Source organism: Lichtheimia ornata, assembly GCF_029851405.1.
Source record: "Lichtheimia ornata isolate CBS 291.66 chromosome Unknown scaffold00062, whole genome shotgun sequence".
NCBI lineage: Eukaryota > Fungi > Mucoromycota > Mucoromycetes > Mucorales > Lichtheimiaceae > Lichtheimia > Lichtheimia ornata.
The window spans coordinates 84,551-104,498 of record NW_026695382.1 but is presented as its reverse complement, the minus strand read 5'-3'; the positions used below and the strand labels follow the sequence as shown (position 1 = coordinate 104,498).

Here is a 19,948-nt window from a genome sequence, read left to right as displayed (position 1 = left end):
ACTACCACCTTTTCTTCTTTTTATTTTTCTTTTCAATGTCTGTGGATATCTTGAAGGAAAAGTTTGCCTTTGCAACAACCGTCCGAGAGCGACAAGATGTGATTCGTCAACATGCAGTAGCCGAGTCTTTGGATTGGTATTATTATCACGGCCTTGTCCTCCTTCAACAGCTGTATGAATGTGTACCCAAGCAACCAGCCGACACGCGTGATCCTACATCTCAAGAAAAAGAGCTCATGGATTCCATTCGTCAACACATACGCTCTTTTGAACGCCAATTCCCCGCAGGTCCTCATGAACAATTACGCGCTCGCTTCCAGCTACTTTCCTATTCGATCAACACATCCGAATCCACCGAATACATCCGTGATAGGCTTGGCATCCGCAGCATTGCTAGCAATAACGCTAACAACAACACAAGTACTGCGGCAGCTGAAGATGCTGGAACTCCTATTCCATCGTCAAGTGGACCCGATGCTATGTATCCAACAAAGCTTGACCAAGCCCTGATTGATCCAAACGCCGTCGTGGAACGTGCACTACGCCACAATAACTCTGTCAACCTTCTCTTGCTGCCTTCTTCTTTGCCACTCGAGAATGACAATGAATCCTTGCTATCATTATTAACAAGCACATTGCCACAACATCGCTCCGATCATCTCGACAAGCTCGCAAATGCACTCAAGGACAACAACAAAAACAACAACACGCGATCAAAGCACTTTTCGTTTGCTGAGTTGACTTTGGAACAGCTGGATAAATTGCATGAAATTTATCCTTCCGTGGCAGATGACTATGTTGCTTACCTTTCCGCCTATCTCAGCAAATTGGTCGACAACCACCCAAAAGAATATGCCAAGCTATGGGAATTTGTAAAGACGCTCAAAGAAGATTACACGCTCAAGCGACATATCCTTTCATGTTTGTTGCAAGACAAGATCCTTCAAGATGACTATGACATGGATCTCTTCAAGACATACTTTGAAGTGGTACAATTATGCAGGAATTCTCAAGGCCAACCTCGTCTTCCCTCTGTGAGTAGTAGTACCTACCTTTATTTGCATACATACATACTTATACTCTCTCTCTCTCTCTCTTTCTAGATCCCTGATTTACCAGTACCCAAGATATCACATGACGACCTCATTTCAGAATTCCTTGCGGGTGCTCTTTTGAAGGATGCTCAAGGCACAAGTGATATGATTCGTGAATGGCCACATTACAAGAGCGAATTGGAATTCCTGCATGCCGAATTATTGATCCAACAACAACCAACCCACGCGTGGGCGCAGCAAATCCTCGGCTCTCCTGATATCAAGGAAATATCCTCACGTGTTGAATTGTCCTTCCCACGCTTCACCACAAAGTTGTATTATGAAACGCACCCTTTGATGCCTACGGATCCCATCCGACTCACTGTGAGAATCAAAAATGTGAAACATGTCAGTGTGCGTGCATATCAGCTGGACTTATTTCAATACTGGCGACGTGTACAACATCGTCAACGCAACAAAAAATTGGAGGTCAATGATATCAACCTCGATGGTCTATGCCCCACTTGGGAAACTGAATTGGATTACAGCCATGCATCGCCTCTTGAACGCATTGACAAGACATGGGTCCTTGATGATGCTGCCGTATTCAAAGGACGTGGCGCTTGGGTCATTGATGTCGTGGGTGGACGTGAGAATTGTCGTGCCATTGTACAAAAGGGTCGTTTGCGCCACTTGGTCAAGGATACTTCGGCAGGCCATTTATTCCGCATCCTCGATGAACACAATCAACCTGTAAAAGCCAAGTTGTGGATCAACAACACGTACTATGAGGTAATAAGAGACTGCTGCTGGATCGATCAAAAAAGTCTATTTGTACTTACATACCCTATATAGGCAGATGAGCAATGCAACATTTTGATTCCCTATCGGGATGGTTCCGGTGATGAAAATGCTCAAGCTCTTATTGTCACAGAGGAGGATGGCTATTGTGAACCCGTACAATTCACATGGAAGGAAGAGGAATATACCCTGGTGGCTGATTTCCACGTGCATTCGGAAAGTCTTGTTGCCAACAAGCAAAGCAAAGTGGTCGTCGTGCCACGTTTGATGATCCATGGTCAACCTGTATCGCTCAGCCTTTTGGAATCAGTGGGTCTATCCATCGAAGCAATGAATGCCAATCAAATCAAGAGCACCTTTGCCAAGGAGAAGCTTCAAGTGGGACGTAATCAACCCATTGAAATGGACTTTACAGTTCCCAGCTCATGTAAGTATAACAATGAAATGAGGAGGGGGTCATTCTTTTGTTGACGATAGGATGGATATTGTTGTTGTAGTGTCCTCATTGTCCTTTATGTTACGGGGCAAGGTCAAGACTACTTCCACAAAGACTCCATTGCAGGACGTGGAGGTGTCAGATTTCATGAGACTCCAATCGGCTACCGATTCAATCACCAGTGCCTATTTGCGTATCAAGAATGATGGCGAGTATATCATCCAAATGCTTGGAAGAAATGGTAAGTTGATGTCTTTGTAGTATCTTTTGTTGTCGACTTATGCGGCGTTTTTTAGGTGAACCACAAAAGGGTGTCGTGGTGAATCTTGGCCTACAACATTCCATGGTGGAAGAGACAATCAATGTGAACTTGCAAAGTGACCAGCAAGGCGTGGTTTCGCTTGGCAAGCTCAAGCATGTCACCGGCATTTCATTGTACAGCCCAGTCTCCAAGAATTGGGATCTCGTGCCTGATGCTACACAATCACGTCTACCAAGTGTCATTTATCATGCTGCCAACAAGCCTTTCCACTTGGCATATCCACAAGGTGATGATCAATGTTGTACGCTTTTCCAATACGGCGAGCATGGGTAAGCATTGAAATGAAGGATATAAAATACATGTTATGACTTACGTCCTCTTTTTCTGTTAGCCACGTTCTTCATGATATGACAGACAAGATCAACGTCACCAGCGACTCTATCAATGTTCCGGAAGGTCTTTCAGCTGGTACTTACAGGTTTTATTTGTCCACGTCTGCAAGCTATGGCAAGAATGTATGCTTTGGTGTACAACAGGTGGACTGTACCATTATTGATGCAGCTAGCAGCAATGACACGAGCTCATCTCCTCATTGGTCTGATTGGCTTGTGAGCCCACGTATCTTTGCACAATCAACGGGCCATCCTATTACCTCGCCTATGGGTATCGACAACCTTGAATTGACTGAGAATCAGCTGGTGATCAAGCTCAACAATTGTCATGCATCCAATGCTGTTGCCTTGGTTTCCACCACTGCCTTTGTCCCTGAACGTGCTTCCAACACAACACGCTCCTTGGTGTATAACCAAAACATCCCTGAAACAGCTATGCTCAAGACATCGGTGGATACGTTTGCTGCATTCTTGGAAGGTCGTAAATTGAGTGAAGAATTCCAGTACATTTTGAATCGCAATCGTGCAGAGAAATGGGTGGGAAGTTCCTTGACCAAACCATCCCTTGTTATTTATCCAAAGGTAAATTGCATTGATCCCACCTTGTTATTATCGTATACATATACTTATTATTTCATTTATAGGAGACCCACGTGACACGATCCGAGCCACGTTATTTGGAGGGTGAGGAGCCTCATCAAGCAGTGGATGCCTTTGGAGGTGAAGCGGATGCAGTCCAATGCATGAATGCTTCTTCTCCTTACTACGGCTCTGTTCCTAGCCCTGATGCTTCCTGGGATATGAACTTTTTGAATCATGCTACGCCGACGCTCGTTGTGTTACCTGATGAGCAAGGACAATTGGTGCTGGATCGATCACAGCTAGGCAATGGCAACCTCCTCCATATTGCCATTCATCAGAACAAGCAAGCATTGACAAAGCAAATCGTTTTGCCTGATGTATCCATGGATCTCAATTGCCAAAACATGTGTCATCAAGCTGATCATGATGTCTCTATTGCCTACGTACGCACCAAATCCGTATCCACGCTCACTCCATCCTCATCCTTGGATCTTACCATTGGCCAACATGAATGGGAGACGATTCACACCTTTGAAAAGATCTATGATCAGCTCGATAACATGACATCAAGCCAGCTTCGGGATTTCGAGTTCCTCAAAAAGTGGCCATCCATGACCGTTTCGCAAAAATCAAAGCATCATAAGGAAAAGGTGTGCCATGAGTTGAATCTTTGGATCAAGCATCGTGACCCTGCCTATTTCGATGAACATGTCAAGCCATTTATTGAGGTGAGAAAAGTGTTGTTGTTGTTGTTAAAAGAGGAGTGGTCTCTAATGGCCTATTATTGTTGTAGTGCAAATTGAACAAGTCATTTATGGACCTCTATTTGGCGGATGAGGATTTGAGCGTTTACACAACCGATCTTTACATGTACCAAAAGCTCACCACCATCGAGAGAGCATTGCTCGCCAAACGCGTTCCAGAAATGCTGCCTGTGATTTTGCAAGCATTCAAGGACGAATATGAACCCCCCTCTGAAAAGAAGGTCGATAGTCGCTTTGATACGGTCCTTGGTGCAAGTGCGTTGAATATTGAGAATGAGGTGGCTAATCAATTCCAACGACTCGGGCTGGCGCAACGTAGTTATGCTGCTACTGCAAGCTTTGGTGCAGCACCAAGGGCACGATGTGCAATGATGATGTCGATGCCTCCACCCCCCGCCGCTCCCGGTTCTGCCATGCGACATAGAAAGATCGCACGTAAGTATAACAAGAATGATAACGATACTCGTGAGCTTTTCATTTATGGGAGCAATTAGGAGTAGTGGACCAAGAAGAGGAAGAAGAAAGTGATGATGATATGGGCTTTGCAATGTTTGATGATGACGACTTCCGACAAGGTGATGGCGAAAATCTTCAACAAGGTGATGGTGATGGTGAATCCTCTGATGACGAGGATGACAAGTTTATGGAGGAAGAAGCGTTGCGAGAGCTTTTAAAGAAGCGTGCCACCAAGGTCCCTTACACCTTTGCCAAGGCTACTCGTGAATGGTGTGAAAAGGGTTATTACGATGATAATGTCCCATCCGTTCCTGTGAACCAGTTCTGGATCGATTACCTTGAGCATGCATCAGGACCCTTCTTGTCTTCGGTAAGTGGATGGAAAGGAATCAAGATGATGAGGATGATGGTTTGACACACACACATACATACATGAAATAGAACTTTATCTATACCTCAGATGAAATCAGCGAGATCATGGCTATTCTTTCATTGATGGAGCTTCCTTTCCAAACCGATGCTCATATCAAGCAAGAATCCGATTTGGAGGCTGCAAGATTTACTATTCGAGCTGAAACACCTTGTCTCGTGTACTATCGTGCCATTAAGGTAAGGATCAAGAAGCTTACAAATACACACACCACATAAATACTTATCATCTTTTTGAGTAGCAAGCTGAGAATCCACCACCTTCCAATCCATCGATTCTTTTGGGTCAAGGATTCTTTGTTAAAAAGGATGCTGTGGGTAACGAGCTTGACATGGTGGATCCAAATGCATTGCGTCCCGCTGTTGATTACGGCTGGCATTTGGCTATCAGCAACATTTCCTCCAAAAAGTGCACAGCTGAAGTGACCTGCCAAGTACCTTTGGGAGCCATTCCTACGGACAACACCGCTTATTTCCAATCACGCACGATCCAAGTCGAACCTTATTCCACATGGCGTAATGTGGTGGGCAGCTTTTATTTCCCAGAATGTGGAGAGTACAAGCATGCTCCTGTTACTGTGTCACGCAGCTCAGCCCTACTTGGTCAAACGCAGCCTGTGAACATCACGGTATCATTGGCGGATGAGGATGCCATGGCAGCAGAGGCAGCATCTGGTAGCAGCAGCAATGCTTCTTGGGCAACGCTTGTGGCTAACACCAAAGATGATGCCAAGATCCTTGAGTATCTCGAAACAAAGGCCAACCTGCAAAAGATCGACATGTCGTTGTTGAGCTGGCGTATGCACCAACAAGAATTTGCCAAACAAGTGTTGGCATTGTTGCGTAAGCGACGCTTCTTTTCACACGAATTGTGGCAATATGGCTTGTATCACCGATTCCCCGATGCCATTCAAGAGCTTATTCTCCAATCTGGTCAATCGTTGGTCAATCGTTGCAGTCGTGTGATAGAATCTCCCCTTGTGACTTTTAAGGATATGCCAGAAACGCTCGATTATGATCCCATGATGACTGCCAGAGGTAAGAATTATATATTGCAACATCGTCGTCATTTGTGAAACTCATCATCCTGATGTTGTAGCCCACCCCATTGGCAATATCAACAAGATCTCGAACATCACCTTCTTTGGCCAATACGATAATCTTCTTGATTATCTGTGTCTAGTGCAGCAACCCACGGCATCCGATTTGATCATGTTGACCGATTATTTGATCCTCCAAGAACGCATAGGTGACGCACAAGCCATGTACAAGCAACTTTGCAACATGAACCCACCCTCCAGCATCCAAATGGATTACCTGAATGCCTATTTGCAAACGCGTATTCGTGTTGAGGATGCTGCTGATGGTACAAAGACCCTTGATATGGATGCCGTGCGAGCTTTGGTTAACAAGCACAAGACATGCACAAATGAAAAATGGCAGCAGCTGTTTGTACGATTGGAAGAGTTTATCAACCAAGTGGAGCAACCAGCATCCTTGGCTACAGGCACAGAGCAACAACAACAGCAGCAGCAACAACAACAATTGCCAGAGGGCCCTGTATTGGACTTTAACATTGGCGCTGAAGGCAAACTTTTATTGAACTACGCCAACGTGACTCAAGTCAAGATCCGATATTACAAGATGGATGTGGAAGTCATGTTCTCAATGAACCCATTCATGAGTGGTCAACAGCAGCAGTCTGTGCAATATGATTGGATCAAGCCTACCATGGTGCAAACAGTGACATGTCCCCCAGCAACCACCACCACCACCAAGGACACAGCTACGACTAGCGATGAAAAGGAGGACGACTTTGCAGTCATTGGTGTGGGCAAGGTGGCTACATCTACTTTGGCTGTGGATATGCCTGAAACGCTATTGAATGCCAATGCCATGGTACAAGTGACAACAAGTGATTCAGCATTGGAGCGGCGCAAGGCTCACTTTAGCAATGATTTGGCATGCCATTTCATCGAAGGATATGGTATTGTGCGTGTTGCAGCCAAGCAGACCAGCCGTCCATTGGCAGGAACTTACGTCAAGGTGTACGCAAGACTTAAAAAGAGTGAAGGTGGTCGTGTTGAGTTCTGGAAGGACGGGTATACGGGATTGAATGGCGTGTTTGACTACGTCACCGTCACGGATGGCAACAGCTTGGTGTCACGACTCAACCACAGTGATCCAGATAATATCCTTGAAAAGGCGGTAGAACGTGTGGAAAAGTTTAGTCTTTTGATCCAGAGTGCCCAACATGGTGCATTGGTTGAGGAAATCTATCCTCCGGCATTGTAAAGATTCCGATCATCGCAAAAGGAATAAAAGAAATTTCGGTTTCATGTAACACAAATGGACCGATTGGAAGAATACACAATTGTTTATATGGTTATTTGTCCCATCATGGCTACCGGGATAGGTGCATATCCGTACTACTCTTTTTTTTACCCTGGTTAGATCCTACCCTTGTCTTACAATCATCTACGTGGGACAATCAGATAACTGATGACTAGGATGATGAGACGCACACACACATCATACAACGGATCAGAATTCTTTGAATGGTGAGTAGACTACCTTGTGATCTAAACAAGATCTGTTTCCCCCCACTATATATAAAAAAGAAGAGTTGGATGCCATTGTTTACTTGCTCTCCCGCCAAAAGCCTGATTTCTCTTTCACTCATCTCGTCTTTTCAATTTCTCAATCAAGATGGCATCGAATGGTGATGAAAAAACACACATGGACGTAGACACCAAGAAGGAACCACCCTATGCTTCAGCAGAGGACATTAGCGATGATCCACAACAACAAAAGCAAGAACATGGTTTACATGAGAGTGATGCAGCACTTGCTAATGCTCCTTGGCGCTACAAACTAATCGCACTCGCGACCGCATTGATGCTTCCAGGTACATGAACACTTGCTATGATGATGATGGATCATTGCTAACCATCTTTTCTTTTTAAAGTGGGATCCCATTTCTCGGGTGCTGCTCTTGGTGCCATGAAGGCTTCTATTAAGGAGGTAAGTGATTGCATGGACCTTTTTTTATTATCATCCATCTTAACTTGGAGCCCCTTTTTCGTTAGAATCTAATGATTGATAATACTCGTTACGGTGTGTTGTCGAGGTAAATGTTCTTCATATCACATGTCATTTTCATTCACTCACACATTCACGTGCATGTACGTAAACCAGTGCCGTGAGCATTATCAACACGGTCTTCCCCATTGTCGGTGGCTTCTTTATTGACGTGTGTGGAACGGTGTGGGGCACCATTGTTGTCAATTTGATGATCTTTACTGGCAGTTTATTAACGGCGATTGCGGCAAGAATATCCAGTTTTTCATTGATGGTGGTGGGCCAGGTCGTTTTTGGTATTGGCAGCGGGTTGATTGTGACGATGCAAGAATCACTCCTATCGAAATGGTTCCGTACAAAGTATCTCGCCTTTGCTATTGGCATGCAGCTTTCCATCAGCCGGCTCTCCACCTTTTTGGGAACATTGGTATCCAATCCTATTGCAATCCGCATGAATGATTGGGTTTGGGCGTTTTGGCTGGCTTTGACGCTATGTGCCTTTTCGATCATTATGAACATCATTTACGCCCTGGTGCTAAGACACTTGCAAGGCAATGTCATGAGCAAGGCTGAAATGTTAAAAATCAAGGCCAAAAAGACCGTCCATGTCAAATCGGTGTTGCGTTTCCCTCCTTACTTTTGGTTGATCCTTTTCATCGAGTTTGTGTATGCTGCCGTGTGGACTGTACATCAATCGGTGGCCACTGAGCTTGTGCAAATCCACTTTGGTACCACTCAGGTGATTGCAGGCTATAAGGCTAGTATCTCTCAAGTCGTTCCCATCGTCACTACTCCCGTGCTCGGTCTTTTTATGGATCTTTTTGGTCGTCGTGTATCCATCTGTAAGTGGATCCTACCGAATAATATGATGATGATGATGATCCTCATGATGGTGATTGATAATATGTAGTGATTTGCTCGGCTGCATTATTCATGATCAGCTGTGGTCTTTTGGGCTGGACAATGGTGGAGCCTGTTGTTGGCATGATTTTGTATTCCTTCTCTCTCGCCTTTGGTCCCATCAGTATGATCACATCCATTGGTATGATTTTGCCATCCGATTACATTGGTACTGGTCTTGGTCTTTTCAAGGGCTCTAATAACAGTAAGTGTCGCCCACAATGCCTCTTGTCATCCGTAGCTAAGCCTATCCCATAGTTGGCTCATCCATTCTGGATATCGTGGTGGGACTTGTACAGGATAACACTTATGAAGGAACCTATGTCGGTTAGTATTGTATATCCTTATGGTTCATGTTTCAAATATTAACATGATACGTGCTTGTAGGTGTTATGATTGTATTCTTGTGCCTTGCAGCAGTAGGCTTGCTGGTCATCCTATGGCTCTGGTACACCCAATACAAATACCTTGGCAACCTTTTGGAAATGTCTCGCAAGCAACGAGAACAACGCATGGCTGAGATCAACGACAAGGAAGTTATGATGTCCAAACAAGGTCTCGATGCTATGAACGAGCGTACTACACGTTGGTACAACTATGCTTTTCTTGGAATCTTTGGGTTCTTCTTTGTTGCCGCTTGGGTTTTATTCTTTGTATTCTCTGCTACTGGCAACGTTGCCTAATAGAGCCACCTTTATCCCCTCTTCTGTTACATAATATTATAAGTATACGTACCCTATTAAAGTATGCGTGAGCAGGTACTCAGATTTGAAGTTACCATTAGAGCTTACAACGAGTCTAAAATACTACTTGAAAGCTACGGCCTACCACTTTTCCATCCTCTTCAAAGTCCACTTGATGTAATTTTGATGTATACAGACAAGTGGCTCTGGTTGCTCCCTTCGCTCGTTAACCTTTGATTTCTCGTTGAATGGCTTCCTAATTATGGGGTAGTGATCTTACAATAAGCTTACATGGTTACAGCCAGTTAATAGCCCATTCCTCCCAATCACCTTTATTACCCATCCTTCTGCATGTGAACGATTGTCCTACTTCAACCAAGCACCTCCATCCTTCAACTTTCTTGATCCGAGTGGATTTGATTGAATAACACTCAAACATAGAAGCATCATCCAACTTGAAAAAATTCATTTTGATTAGTGGTTTGTAAACTGCCACTTGATAGCCCATTCCTCCCATTATTCACCTTCGTTGACCAATCCAATGCATGCGATCGATTGTCCTGCTTCAGCCTATCATCTCCATCCTTCAACTTTCATGATTCGAGAGGATTTGGTTGAGTTACGCTCAAACACAGAAGCATCATTCAACACCAATTCGCGTACTTGATTTCCAGCTCTTCCAATCCCACTTTATTTGCCTCTTCCTCCCATTCTCAACTGTTGCCCCATTCAAGTACAACTACCACCTGCGAACGATTGTCCTGCTTCAACCCATCATGTCAATCTTACAACTCTCTTGATCCAATTGGCTTTGACTGAATGGCAAGTGCATGGCGTGTACATAGCCATCTTGTCACTCCACTACAACACGCGAATCGCTAATGCTACACCTTCTCTTGTACACTCCTCTACGGCAACCTAACGTAACAGCATTCATTCCAGCAGTTGCTATTGGCAAGGTGTTTACTCCATTGTCTCAAGCAACGTTCTTTACTTGCAGCAACTTGCTTTGCAGCCTTTTTTACGTGGACAGCAGATAGCCATTGTATAGAAGCAGCTTTATTTACGTGTAGCAACTTGCTTTCAATACATACGAGTTCCTATGGATATGGATATGGATCTGAAGATTGGTTTGGTATATGGGATGGAGGGAATTGGATATATACAATGCATGGAGAAAGGGCCTCGTTTTTATGCATCCATTGTCAACTTGGCCTCGGCGCTATCATCCTGAACGATTCGGTGCATCCAGTTATCCTATGTTACGCCCTTTTCATGGCAGCATGATTCGTCGGATCACATCCATCCATTCACCTTTGCACAATGGACGCCCAAAGGATAGATTCATTGTACCTCTCAATCTATCTCTTGTGAATAATGCTGGATTATTAAAGGATTACTGTTAAGCGAATACGAGATTGCGTCGACCAACCATTTCTAAGTTTCTATCGTGTAAGAAACCTTCCTCTTCCTGAGTTGGATGTCTTGTGTGTGGGTACATGGTGCATTGTATTATAGAAAGATATATGCAAGATTGTATGATGCTGTGATAAGGGAAAAAGGGAGGAAGAAGAGAAAGCGTTGTATTGATTCATTGTGTTTTAGAGAACAAAGCCTGTATTCGATAGTAAAACTCTTGTCCATACGCCGTAACATGTCCCTTTTTTTGCGATGTTGATCATGTAAGATAGCTATTTTATTGATATACAGCGAGAGATAGCCACACTAGTGTAGTAAATGATACATCAAGTAGGGCATTTGGGTTTCTATCCAATGGTGGCGGGGGCGGCTAGTATTGACGAATCAGGCAAGAGAAGCCCGGCAGCGTTCGCGGTAGTAAATTCCCAACGATTGCCTATTGTGAACTCCCTCTTCCATCAGCTGTAAGTAAGAAGTGTGGGGAATGGATGAATGGAGAAAGAGAAAGAGAAGGAGAGATGATATCAGATGGATGAATGAAGAACAAGAAGGATGGATGAGTGATGAAAAAGGATGGATGAAAAAGGATGGCTTTTACTGACATGGTATATGTATCTATAGCACAGGGACAATATGCTTATTCAAAAGCAAAACCGTAAGCTCATTTACGAGACTCTTTTCAAGGGTAAGCATTACGCACCTTCTTTATCAGACGAATGGGATAGTAATGTTGCATTGTAGACGGTGCTTTGGTCGCTCCCAAGGATTTCAACCTTGCCAAGCATCCTGAAATTGATGTCCCTAACCTTGAAGTTATCAAGTCCATGCAATCCTTGACCTCCAAGGGCCTTGTCAAGACCCAATTCTCGTGGCAATGGTACTACTATACTCTCACCAATGAGGGTATCGACTATCTCCGTGAATGTATGTTTCAACCAATACGACACCCAACGACACTACTCTTCTTTCTATACGAGCGATATCACTGAACGTTGATTATACAATATAGACCTCCACCTTCCTCAAGAGATTGTTCCTGCCACTCTCAAGAAGACTGCTCGCCCTGCTGCTCCTCGTCGTGCTTGTAAGTCATCTTTACATTATGCACCCTCTTAATGTATATCACTCATCATGGATCTCTCTCTCTCTCTATAGTTGGTGGTGAAGGTCGTGAAGGTGGTCGCCGTGACCGTGATGACTACCGCCGCAAGGAAGGTGCCTCTGGTGATTTCAAGCCCGAGTTCCGTGGTGGCTTTGGTAAGTGGATGATGATGAAATTGCATAAATGGAAGGAAGGATTACTCATATGCATGGCGTTTTTTCTTTTTGTTTTAGGTCGTGGTCGTCGCGAGTAAAGGAAATAGCAACCGTTCTTTTTTCTCTCCCAGTATAATAAAAAAAGGAACACAACACAACATCATCATCCGTTTTACTTTGTGGCAAGCGTGGGTAACAAACACAGCGAGAGAGTTGGATGGTGTGGTGTATGTACAACATGCAGGAGGCTAGTATAGTATGTCACAGTGTTAAACGGGCTTCCTTATGCAGCCAAAGTTCCTTGTGACGTAGACATGGTGCCCAGGTCGCACTTCCCATATGGTATAAAAAATCTCGTTACCATCAGCGTCTCCTTTCTTGTGTCTTTTTTTTTCTTTTTTACCTTTCAATAAAAAGGAGTATTTGGTGAGTGGATGAAAAAGTGAATGACAAGCACTGTTACATCATGCCCTAATTTTCTGTATTCTGCATTGACAGAAATCATGGGCCGCCGTCCCGCTCGTTGCTACCGCTATTGTAAGAACAAGCCTTACCCCAAGAGCAGATACTGCCGTGGTGTACCCGACCCCAAGCTAAGAATCTATGACTTGGGTAAAAAGAAGGCATCCGTTGATACCTATCCACTTTGTATCCACCTTGTCTCCAACGAATACGAGCAGCTTTCTGCCGAAGCATTGGAAGCAGGTCGCATTTGTGCCAACAAGTACATTTCCAAGAATGCTGGTAAAGACGCTTTCCACATGCGTGTGCGTGTTCATCCTTTCCATGTCACTCGTATCAACAAAATGTTGTCGTGTGCTGGTGCTGATCGGTAAAGTATATCCACCTGATGATGATGATGATGAGGATGATGACCCTGATTTGTAATAACACACACACTCTCTCTCCGACAAACTAGTTTGCAGCAAGGTATGCGTGGTGCATTTGGCAAACCCAATGGCCTTGTAGCACGAGTGAACATTGGTCAAATTATCTTTTCGGTGCGCACCAAGGATCATCACAAGGAAGTTGTGCTTGAAGCTTTGCGTCGTTGCAAGTACAAGTTCCCTGGTCAACAGAAGATTTTCATTTCTAACAAGTGGGGCTTCACTCCTCTTACGCGTGAACAATACATTGCTGCTCGCAAGGAAGGCAAGGTCGTGCGTGATGGTAGTTACATCAAGTATGTCCCCAATAAGGGTCCATTGGAAGACTACTTTAAGATGGCGCAGCGTGCTACTTGAATCAATCAGAAACAATAAAGCCTCACTCGCTTCAGCGGGATTGCTGCGGATTTATCATGCCGCACTTTTCTTTCATTCATTCATGAGTAACACTATTGATAATAATAATACCACGCCGCCCACTACGACGGCTGAACAACAACAACATGCGAGTAGCAGTAGTAGTAGCAGCAGCAGCAGTAGCAGCCGTCTCACTGAAGAGCAACGGAAACGCATGGAAGAAAACAAGGCAAAAGCCTTGGAGAGACTCAAAGCTACACGACAGCGAGAAGAACAAGAGTCCAAACGACCTAAACGTGCACGATGGACAAAGTACTATGAATACGATTTGAGCACCATGGTGGACACCAAAGGTGGTTTCATGATTGAAGAAACAAGAGAAGACAAGCTTATCAAGAGTCGACGAGAAGAAGCAACAAAGATCTCGCCATTTATTCGTATGTCTCTTCTTGGTTGTATACAATGCATGGACACTAGCTCAATGACGCTATGTAGCAATGTCGTCCGATCCTTCTGAAAACCCAAAATGCCGTGATTGTGGCTCGCTGGACGTCGACCCCATATTCTTCCAGGTGTTTCATATGTCAGTGTGTCCTCGATGCAAGGAAAAGTATCCCGAGCGCTATAGCTTGATTACAAAGACAGAGGCTAAAGAGGCAAGTGGTATACATGACAAGGCAATGGCACGATCAGTGATAGCTGATACTTGCTTTCTTAATAGGATTATCTCTTGACAGATCGTAAGTATATCGAAGAACAAAGAAGAAAGGCGCATTTAAGGTTAACGATATCGATATTCCCAGCTGAGCTCCGCGATACAGAGTTATTGCCCCACTGGTCGAAACCTAATCCACGAAAGGCGACTTGGAACAACATGATGTTGTATGTTCGTGAAATGGTACGTTGTCATGATCCCATGAGGTTCAAGGTATAGCAAGCTCACTTGAGTTGTATAGGTGGAAGAGTACGCTTTCAAAAAGTGGGGTGGAGAAGAAGGATTGGATGCCGAATATGAACGACGTGAAGCACAAAAGAAGGAGAAAAAAGATAAAAGATTCAAGGAGAAGCTGGCAGGTGAGCATCAACAAGGATTGGTACATGTGAATAGAGCTTGACTTTTGACATGATAGATCTACGTCGGCGGACAATGACAAGTTCATGGGAACGTAAACGGCAAGAAGGACCACACAAACATGTCTTTGGTTCACCCGTGGAGAATCCTGATACTGGAACAACAACCGAAACGTGTGTGGAGTGTGGATTAGTAGTTGAATCTGAGGAGTTCTGAGCACCGATACTACCAATACGTTTATGGGATAGCCTAGATTGTATATTACTTATTGCCCCTGAATTACTATCCACTATTCACCACGCCATTATAAACATCTTAATGCACTTGTTAATTACATCCATCATCATCATCATTGAGTAAACATTCAAAAGCATTGTATTGTGTATGGTATGGTATTATTGTTATCTATTGCTCTTTACAGCTACATTGGTTCTTTTTGCAGGAAGACATTGCTCGGTTGAGCTCCTTGCAAACAGCTTCACATCCTTTGCCGTTGTCTGATTCACAATCGCCGTCGCCCACGTTGGTGCAGTAGCAAGCTCCATCAACACACATTGGCTGGAGTCCTTTTTGGTCACATAATTTTTGGCAAGTTCCGAGTCCTCTGTTGTTATGGGAAGCATAGCATGAATGGCCGCCTGCAATCACTTTAGGCTTTGCAGAGTCTGGTGCGGCAAGAGAAACGCTGGCAAGAAGAACGATGGTACCAACAAAAGCAGTCGACAAGAGTTTCATAATGATGATGTGGAATTAAAAAAGGAGAAAAAGATGGTTCCTAATGGTGTGGGCAGGGTTCTTTTTATTATAGGCGTGGTGTCGTATTGCATGGCGCACGCTCCCTCTTCCCCAGCTTGTACTAAACCCCTGGCGGTAGTCCAAAGCATGACTTTTCGGTTAAGAGAAGCTCACTAGTAAGTATTGTACAACAATATGATATGATGCTTTTACATTGCTGTTTGAAACAAACCATAAGCAGTGTTCTTCTCACCGTTGAAATGGCCTACAAGTTTGTCATAGTGTCCAATCTCCTGATATCAAGGATGGGATTAACTGAGATTGAATTAGAGAGAGAGAGGGGATGCATTGACTTGGTGCAAGCCAGCTTTACTGTATACGTCTTCCTTACAGTTTTTGCCATGGCAACACCCAGACGACAGCCATAATCAGAGAACTGACGCAGATGGGTTTGGAGACTTGAGTAAACGAACGACATTGTTGAAGTGCAATGGCTGTTTGGATGACTAGAGTTCGTGTGCTGCTTGGGTCCCGGCAACAACATCCAACTTTTCAGTGAGGCTCGGCTATTTGCATACCTTTCCAAAGGCCACAGCTGTATAGTAAATAACGTTTATAGTGTCTATCATCGTGATTCATGATGGCATACACACATGGAGGAAACGACAATCATCATCTTCACCTATACCAGCTTCATACATGATAGCGATTGGACAATGAAATAGCTCTTTGATGATGATGAATAAAGCCACTACCCCATATTTGATGGCGTACATATTGCAAGGTTGATCAACACAATGCACGTTGTTATGTACACGAGGAAAGGAATAGAAATGGCAATAATGAAGAGGGGCATGCTACAACACTGTTCTTCTCCCCCACATTCAAGGATCGTATGAGCGAGGATAGCACACGACGCACATTGATATAGACGCCTAACCCCTAAACGTCACTACTTTTACTATGATGCAGCAGCGTGTTTAGCATGTAAAAGTAGACGTAAGTAGAGGATGATGTTAATGCAATGCTGGGCCCACCACCTTGTACCACAACTTTTACTTGACATCCTCCGCACATTTTAACGTGGCTTGCACGTTTCGGTGACCCCTTGTATTGTTGCCCTTGATGATTTCTTTTGAAACGAATCCAAGGATTATGAGAAAGAAAAACTATACAAACTCCAATTGATCCTACTGAGGCAGCAGACTTCTTTTGAATGAAAATGAAAATGAGAATGATATTGTACTGCTCCCCTTGTGCTGAATAATTTCACCTGCGCATGCTATAGCATCCGGTCAACTCAGCAACCAAGATCTTTGTTCTTTGATGTTCTTCACGGAGCTGAATTTAAAGAAAATGAATGCATGTCACGTCCTGGTACAGTGCAAAACAGATGGGACGATTGTTGTTCCCTGTATTTCCCGCCCACCATATCAGTGTCAATTCCCAATGAAATTTCTCCATTACTCAGGCACGGGAAACCAAGCCAATGACTGTGATGTAAGATGAGTAATCCATGGTCAATCGGCGATTCGAATCAACAGCAGTCATTTTTTTTTCAAGGTATAAAGCCACCTACCATAAAAAAAAACTTCTTTACAGAGTGGAACCTCTTTTAGAAAAACCATGTCCTTTACAGGCGAAACTTTCAAGTTGGCGCGCACGTCCCTTGTTGCACGAACTCGCATGTCAAGCATTGCTTCCTTGCGACCACATGCATTGTTGACAGGTAAACCATCATCCGCTGTGTGTTTATTTTATCATGAAACTAATTTCCCCAAAGCAACTGCAAGACGTTCCTTTTCAACAACCCCTTCCTCCCATCTCTATATCCAGACCAATTTGCATAATGATCAAACCCACAAGGCAATTCAAGCAGATGGCAAGTTTTATGATTTTCGCAGTGATACCGTTACTGCTCCTACCGATGAGATGTTTGAGGTGATGAAGAATGCATCCAGAGGTGATGACGTGTTTGAGGCAAGTAGTGTATTTTGTGCTATGCATGTTATTGTAGTCAACTAACATGGCCTTTTTTTCTTTCTATAGGAGGACCGTAGTACCAAGGAGCTTGAAGAATACGTTGCTGATCTTTGTGGTCATGAAGCCGGTCTCTTTTGTTCCAGTGGCACTCTTACAAACCAGCTTGGTTTACGTACACACTTGTCCCATCCACCCCATTCGGTCGTATGTGATGCACGTTCGCACGTTTTCCTTTGGGAAGCAGGTGGTATTGCATTCCATTCTCGTGCTTCAGTGAGCCCTGTTATTTGTGAGAATGGTATCCATGTCACTGCCGAGGAAATTGAAGGCAATCTCATTGATGCGGATATCCACACTGCTCCTACACGTGTTGTTTCCTTGGAAAATACCTTGAGTGGTCTCGTTTTCCCATTGGATGAAATCCGCAAGATCTCTGAATTGGCTCGTAGCCGTGGTTTGGCCATGCATTTGGATGGTGCCCGTTTGTGGAATGCTCATATGGCCACTGGTACACCTCTCAAGGATTATGGTGCTCAATTTGATAGCATGTCATTGTGCTTATCCAAGGGTGTGGGTGCTCCTATTGGATCCATCCTTGTTGGTTCTCATGATTTTATCCATCGTGCACGCCATTTCCGCAAGTTGTTTGGTGGTGGTTGGCGCCAAGTCGGTGGTTTGGCAGCTGTAGCAAAACATTGCATTGAGAATGTGGTCCCTACAATGCCCGAGACACACAAGCTCACTCGCTACTTGGCTGATCATTTGGTGAATATGGGTCTCGAATTGCAAGTGCCTGTGCACACCAACATGGTCCTTATCGATGGCAAGAACCTTGGCTTGGATATACAGCGTGACCTTGTACCTGTATTGCTACGCAAGAATGTCAAGATTGGCGGTATGCGATCCAAGTCGCGTATTGTGCTCCATCATCAAGTCGATAAAAAGGCCGTCGATACGCTTATTGAAGGTGTTCGTGAAGCTATCCAAGCACGTGAAAATGCCGATCCTGAACAAGTTGCCTCCGCTACTGCTGCTGCTGGTGCAGCTTGATCCACTTGCTCATCCTCATCTTGTACATATATATATCCTCCATCCTCCTCTGCTTGAAAGTACTTACTAGCTTTAATAAAAGTAAAGGAATCACTAGACATATTGAAATCATAATTGCGTATGTGTATCATTGCTCTGTTTATGTTGTTGATTTCATCAGGTGAGCCGACCATCATGCGGTATCACCAATTTATCAATCCATACATGTCGCCCTCCATAATTATTGGCTATCCTCAACTCCAGGCACGCTTTCCAAGCAGCACTGTACCTGACCTTATCTTAGCGCAACCACCATGGTACCTGATAACCCATTCCTCCCTTCTTTGTTTGTATTTTTGTCATCAATCAGCATACGGATCATCGTTCAATAGTTAACAGTAGTACGTGTTTTTATAAAAACGTCACCGTCCGCTAGCTACAATGTTGAAACCATCTAGCTATGCACCATCAAGAAGCATCCCGTCCAGCAGATCCATTTCAATCCCATACAGCCAAGGCGATATGTACAATGACCTTGAAGCTATCCTTGATCCTTCTCTTCATCTCCTTACCATTATAAAATCCTCCATGCCATCCAGCATAAGTGGCTTCAAGTAAGACCGGTATCGGTGCCTCGTGTGCCTTCGTGTTTGTGTCGATGAATCTTGTAGATAAGGATATACAATCAGTTCTATGCTGTCAAGTGCTTCCAACCATAAGCTCATACCATGTCTCTGCTCCATTATCCGAAAAAGATCGAGTACTCCAATCCCCCATCCATGGCTGTAAACTGCTTCTCGTGAAAAAATAAGTCTTCTCAACAATGCCATCCCATCCATCATCATTCTCGGCCGCATCCACGTGACATGATGTATCCTTCCTGCTGACAACGCGCCAAGTAACCAAAGCAACATTCCAGGACGCCAACGTCCTTGATTGCGTCCATCCATAACCATTGCAAATCCAATACGTTGGTTTAAAAGAGCCACGTGATTGCTGCTGATATGCTTCCTTTCCCATCCTGCTGTTGATGTATCTCTTTCTTGGTCATTTTCCAACGCAGCTCAACCAGGCGAAGAGTGCTTGTATTGCAGCGTACTAGATAGCTGATATGGCATCAACCATAAGATCCGTACGTATTGAAGCAAGTTGCTACACGTAAATAAAGCTGCTTGGGTACAATGGCTAGCTGCTGTTCACGTGAAAAAGGCTGCAAGGCAAAAACGCTGATTGAGACAATGAAGACCTTGCTAATGGTAACAGCTGCAATGAATGCTGTTGCGGTTGATCGTGGCAGAGGATCGTGCAAGAGAGCGTGTCGTATCGAGAGACGCGTGTGTTGTAGAAGAGTGATAAGAAGGCTGTGTACACGCCATGGACTTGCCATTC

General features: G+C 44.2%; 6 protein-coding genes across 6 annotated transcripts; all 6 read left to right on the top strand.

Annotated features, from left to right (window-relative positions):
- Positions 1–35: 35 nt before the first annotated feature.
- O0I10_009957 (uncharacterized protein) lies at positions 36–7,451 on the top strand (the record flags this gene model as incomplete). The annotated part of the gene is made up of 12 exons (XM_058489943.1): positions 36–1,034; positions 1,104–1,826; positions 1,890–2,262; positions 2,333–2,512; positions 2,568–2,862; positions 2,925–3,507; positions 3,570–4,235; positions 4,301–4,706; positions 4,766–5,097; positions 5,169–5,336; positions 5,399–6,194; positions 6,256–7,451. 12 exons carry the CDS (start codon positions 36–38, stop codon positions 7,449–7,451), a joined length of 6,717 nt encoding a protein of 2,238 aa, XP_058339303.1.
- Positions 7,452–7,865: 414 nt separating this feature from the next.
- O0I10_009956 (uncharacterized protein) lies at positions 7,866–9,820 on the top strand (the record flags this gene model as incomplete). The annotated part of the gene is made up of 7 exons (XM_058489942.1): positions 7,866–8,064; positions 8,125–8,180; positions 8,246–8,286; positions 8,355–9,079; positions 9,148–9,342; positions 9,396–9,464; positions 9,525–9,820. 7 exons carry the CDS (start codon positions 7,866–7,868, stop codon positions 9,818–9,820), a joined length of 1,581 nt encoding a protein of 526 aa, XP_058339302.1.
- Positions 9,821–11,872: 2,052 nt separating this feature from the next.
- On the top strand, positions 11,873–12,594 carry O0I10_009955 (uncharacterized protein; the record flags this gene model as incomplete). The annotated part of the gene is made up of 5 exons (XM_058489941.1): positions 11,873–11,924; positions 11,981–12,163; positions 12,249–12,323; positions 12,395–12,496; positions 12,575–12,594. The coding sequence occupies 5 exons, from the start codon at positions 11,873–11,875 to the stop codon at positions 12,592–12,594; spliced, it is 432 nt and encodes a 143-aa protein (XP_058339301.1).
- Positions 12,595–12,999: 405 nt separating this feature from the next.
- On the top strand, positions 13,000–13,740 carry O0I10_009954 (60S ribosomal protein L10; the record flags this gene model as incomplete). Its single annotated transcript, XM_058489940.1, has 2 exons — positions 13,000–13,328; positions 13,416–13,740. 2 exons carry the CDS (start codon positions 13,000–13,002, stop codon positions 13,738–13,740), a joined length of 654 nt encoding a protein of 217 aa, XP_058339300.1.
- An 82-nt stretch (positions 13,741–13,822) lies between these two features.
- O0I10_009953 (uncharacterized protein) lies at positions 13,823–15,028 on the top strand (the record flags this gene model as incomplete). The annotated part of the gene is made up of 6 exons (XM_058489939.1): positions 13,823–14,177; positions 14,236–14,396; positions 14,462–14,480; positions 14,544–14,638; positions 14,697–14,814; positions 14,871–15,028. 6 exons carry the CDS (start codon positions 13,823–13,825, stop codon positions 15,026–15,028), a joined length of 906 nt encoding a protein of 301 aa, XP_058339299.1.
- Positions 15,029–17,173: 2,145 nt separating this feature from the next.
- O0I10_009952 (uncharacterized protein) lies at positions 17,174–18,580 on the top strand (the record flags this gene model as incomplete). Its single annotated transcript, XM_058489938.1, has 3 exons — positions 17,174–17,276; positions 17,331–17,527; positions 17,597–18,580. The coding sequence occupies 3 exons, from the start codon at positions 17,174–17,176 to the stop codon at positions 18,578–18,580; spliced, it is 1,284 nt and encodes a 427-aa protein (XP_058339298.1).
- Between the last annotated feature and the right edge of the window lie 1,368 nt (positions 18,581–19,948).